At 37.7% G+C, this 3,942-nt stretch overlaps 1 protein-coding gene across 1 annotated transcript; it reads right to left on the reverse strand.

Annotated features, from left to right (window-relative positions):
• Window positions 1–840: 840 nt before the first annotated feature.
• Window positions 841–3,166, reverse strand: LOC143961952 (uncharacterized). The gene is made up of 2 exons (XM_077471295.1): window positions 2,324–3,166; window positions 841–936 (listed from the first exon to the last, which is right to left on the reverse strand). The coding sequence occupies exons 1-2, from the start codon at window positions 3,164–3,166 to the stop codon at window positions 841–843; spliced, it is 939 nt and encodes a 312-aa protein (XP_077327421.1).
• Window positions 3,167–3,942: the final 776 nt, after the last annotated feature.

Raw genomic sequence — 3,942 nt, forward strand, 5'->3', positions numbered from 1 at the left:
ACTAATGCATGATTGACATTGAACACAACTTCACCTTATTAACTAACCTCGTTGAATATTCGCTTTGCAAAGTGATTTACTAAAGTGAACAGTCTCTATTTAGTAAATCAGCCCCGATCTCTGAATTGATGATGTCTACTCATTCTCTGTCAGAGAATTCACTTACATGTTTATCTAATTGGAAGAGATTAATAGAACTCTTTTGCACTCTAAATTGAGGTGACAGAGACCATTCCATTAACTCCGTGTTGCTAAATTTAGAGGCAATCAATAATTTCTGAACATAATACCAATTCAAGGTGGACATTTTGTTGAGGTTATATTGCAATCAATGATGTAAGTAATGCGCAGTAGTCAGAATTCATTAAAAAATAGATTTATTTTAAGTGTAATCGGTGTCGTGATATAAAAAGAGATACATTTACAATGTGGCCATCAATAACGAGCCAACACTTGTGTTTCCAGTCATTTCCTTCAATGAGACACCATCACAGCTAGAAACCAATTGAAAACATCCTGTGCTAGTATCTCAAATAGTGATCTGGCTAGGAAATTACCAGTGACCACGTTGTAGCATTAACTGTAGATGGGCTTGCAAGTGTAGTTCTTTAATACAAGAACAATAAAATTACTATTTTTAATAAAACTTTTTAACAATAATATGGTAAAATATGAATATAGAACAATATATTACATTATCTATTTATATATAAATAAATGTTTAGGAAATATGAAGTATACTCAATAAATATATGAATTGTTCTAATATAAAATATTTAGTATTTACATATGCACAAGATAGCTGAAAGTCTATAACTTGAATTGGAAAGGAAATTGCGGTTAACAGAATGCCTGCATCTGGGTTGCTTGTTGGTTCTGAAATGTGGTCCATTGGTCTTTGTTTTCAAGCTCATCCCACATGTCATCAATCATATCCTGGGGGAAGAAACAAAAACATTTTGATTAAATTGACAACAAACTTTAATCAAGATTTTACTTCATACATAGTATCAGTACAGTGTTTACTAACATTGCACCAATGAATTTGATAACTAGAAGCAACAATATGTTACTTTGGGCCTTATGGAGTAAAGAGTTCAACATTCTTGAGCGCTAATTATAATTCACTTTCCTGAAGTCAGACCAGCAAAGGAAGCATTCTGATTAGTTTCTATGGAGTCCTAAATGTAAGAATAAGCACTTAAGAATTAAGAACTCTACTGGGATAAAGCATAGTGTCCAACTGGCAAATTGCTATGTGGCAAAGCACTCCTTCACAGGTGACAAGTTAAAGTTTAACTAAAGGGAAAACTTTTTTTTGTTAGTTTTTAATGCTGTCTGTGCCCCCATTGAAGTGATTCACCCTCTCTATATGTCTTGTTTACCATTATCATTAAAAGTGAAAGTAAAAGATAATCCAAAAAGAAATCTTCAAATGGGGACGCTAGTTCGGGTGATTTGGGGGCAGGGATTTCCTCTCACTTCCTGTTTGGCTATGGTACAGGAAGTGCAGGGAAATCTCCGCAATGGGACACAGATGGTGAGTAGGAATGTAACCAATTCACACACTAGGAACTAGTAATATGAGATTTACTAAAACTGGCGTACTCATAATCTGGTGCAGCTGTGCAGGGTAACCAATCAGCTTCTAACTTCAGCTTGTTCAATTCAGCTTTGACATAAAAAAAAAAAAATGGAAGTTGATTGGTTTCTATTCAGAGCTGCACCAGAATTTGCCAATTTTAGTAAATCACCACTGTGGCACAAAGCATAGAGGGTTGATTTTATCCATAACTATATGGTATGTTTAATCAAACAAAAACCCAAAAGAAGCCTTTGCCATAACTGATATTACCTAACATGTTTCTTCACAATAAGGGTACACACATTATTTGCATATGCTTGTATAGTCAGTCTGATGAATAGCTAAGGTTATATATGATTATTTTTACATATAGGGGTTGATTTACTAAAGGAAAATAGACTGTTCACTTTTGAAAGTGCAGTTGCTCCAGAGCTTAGTAAATGATGGAGAGCTCTGCTGACTTCCATCATCCAATCATGTGCAAGGAAAATTACATAAACAGCATTTTTGCTTAGACGTGATTGGATGATCATTCACTCTCCATTATTTACTAAGCTCTGGAGCAACTGCACTTTCAAAAGTGAGCAGTGTATTTGCCCCCTAACCCCCCTGTACCCCTCTAAAGACCCCCTAAAGACCTTACACTGACAGACCTAATGTTTATCGTTCTACATATCAATACATCAATAGTACACCAGTTTTGTGAATTGGTTTCAGGGAAGTAATGGTGCTACATACCTGACAAAATCCCAGGTCGGGAGAAATTGGAGCGTTCGAAGACATGCCTTCTTTCAAGTCTGCCACTGTAGATGTATGAACTGGAGTGGAGCTCAGTATGCATGGCGAGAAGCTATCTAACCTTTCAGGAAGTCCATGATCTGAGAAATCAGGAGAGGGCATGACTGGTAAGAAGCAGTTTGTGTCCATGCCTTCTTCTCTCATTGCTTCTGGGCACATTCTTGAGGAAGCCATGCAATTAGGGGGGATCTGCGGAACTTCTGCACTAGTCATTGAGCATAGTTCATGCATTTCACCTTGGCAGCAGTTCAGGCCAACTGGGCATCTGGACCTTCTGAGCCTTTCTTCCCTTCTTTTTTCCAAAGTCTCATCATCCAGGCCAAGGACATCAGAAAGATGGGAAATGTAGCGAATTGTCAGGCGCAATGTCTCAAATTTTGTCAAGGTTTTGCCAACCGGGGCCACTGCAGCCGGCAGATATCTTCTTAGGTGCTGGAGGGCTGTAGATAGATTTCTCATCCTCATCTTTTCCCTCTCGCTGGCACTCTGCCTTTGGTTGGACAAAGTCCTGTCTCTCAAACTGTGGCTCTTCTTGGTTGGCGCTTGTTTCCCTTTGGTTTGTAGGTTTTCTGGCTGAGACAGGCCTTTTTGGAAACTGCTGTAAGGGTCTTCAGAGAAGGCACAGGACTGAAAGGGAGGAGAGAAGCTGAAGGAGTCAATAGAGGATGTTGGTGAAAGGCTGCTGTAGCCTTCAGAATCAGAATACCCCCATTGATGACGTGGAGTACACCCTGGAATCAGTCTGTTCTCCTGGAACTGCAGTTGTGCTGGACAGAGATCCATGTCTGTGTGCTACTCTGGAGAGAGTGTGGTAAAATGCTGGCTGCAGCCGTTGCTGCCTAGGCTTTATCCTGAAGGCAGAGGTGTGAATTGTCACCTTTGCTGGCACCATCCACACTTCAAAGTCTAATGGGGCTGAGTAGGGGGTCTTGGGAAAAAGTTTCTCAGAGTACGAAGTGTGCATTTTAGCCCCTTAAAAATGAACTAAAAATGGGCTAAAGAGGTCAATTACCTTTGTGACCTGTAGACCTGTACGGTAAAGACATTTAAGTTATTTGCTTAGAGTTAATTACTAGCATAATGAGCTGAAGACTGAACAATATTTTTAAGCTGCTGATTCCTATCGTCGTTCCATCTCCAAGAATAAATTAATTTAACGGTGAAGAATTCATGGTTTTCCCAAACAATAATAGTAATGTTTTTAAAATGCAGGGCAATATTATAGCTGCTATTAAAAAATAAAATAATTATAAAATATACGTTTTTGTGCTTTATTTGTCAGATTGTAGCGTGATCAAATTATGGTTTCAGTTCAGCAAACTATCAGAATGACATTTTGATTCATTGCAGGCACACAATGCTTGAGTTATCACATCTGTATTCTGTTAGTGAACATATTCTATTATGACTAACATATATTTATATTACAGAAAAAAAATGAGTAGCGCTTCCTGATATTTCTCTATTTAGCTACCAGTCATACTTTACATGTTATTCTAAATTATGGCAATATATAATTTTTGTTTTATGAAAATTGTAGAATTTCCGAAATGTAATCT

Source organism: Lithobates pipiens, unplaced genomic scaffold (assembly GCF_037356315.1).
Source record: "Lithobates pipiens isolate NorthernLeopardFrog02 unplaced genomic scaffold, aLitPip1_a1.2 Scaffold_8, whole genome shotgun sequence".
Classification (NCBI taxonomy): Eukaryota; Metazoa; Chordata; class Amphibia; order Anura; family Ranidae; genus Lithobates; species Lithobates pipiens.

Excerpts from the sequence above, each read along its gene's own strand:
- LOC143961952 (XM_077471295.1), bottom strand. The coding sequence starts at position 3,166 with ATGGATCTCTGTCCAGCACAACTGCAGTTCCAGGAGAACAGACTGATT. Across the intron at positions 937-2,323 it reads CCGACCTGGGATTTTGTCAG|GATATGATTGATGACATGTG; the intron begins GTATGTAGCACC and ends TTCTTCCCCCAG.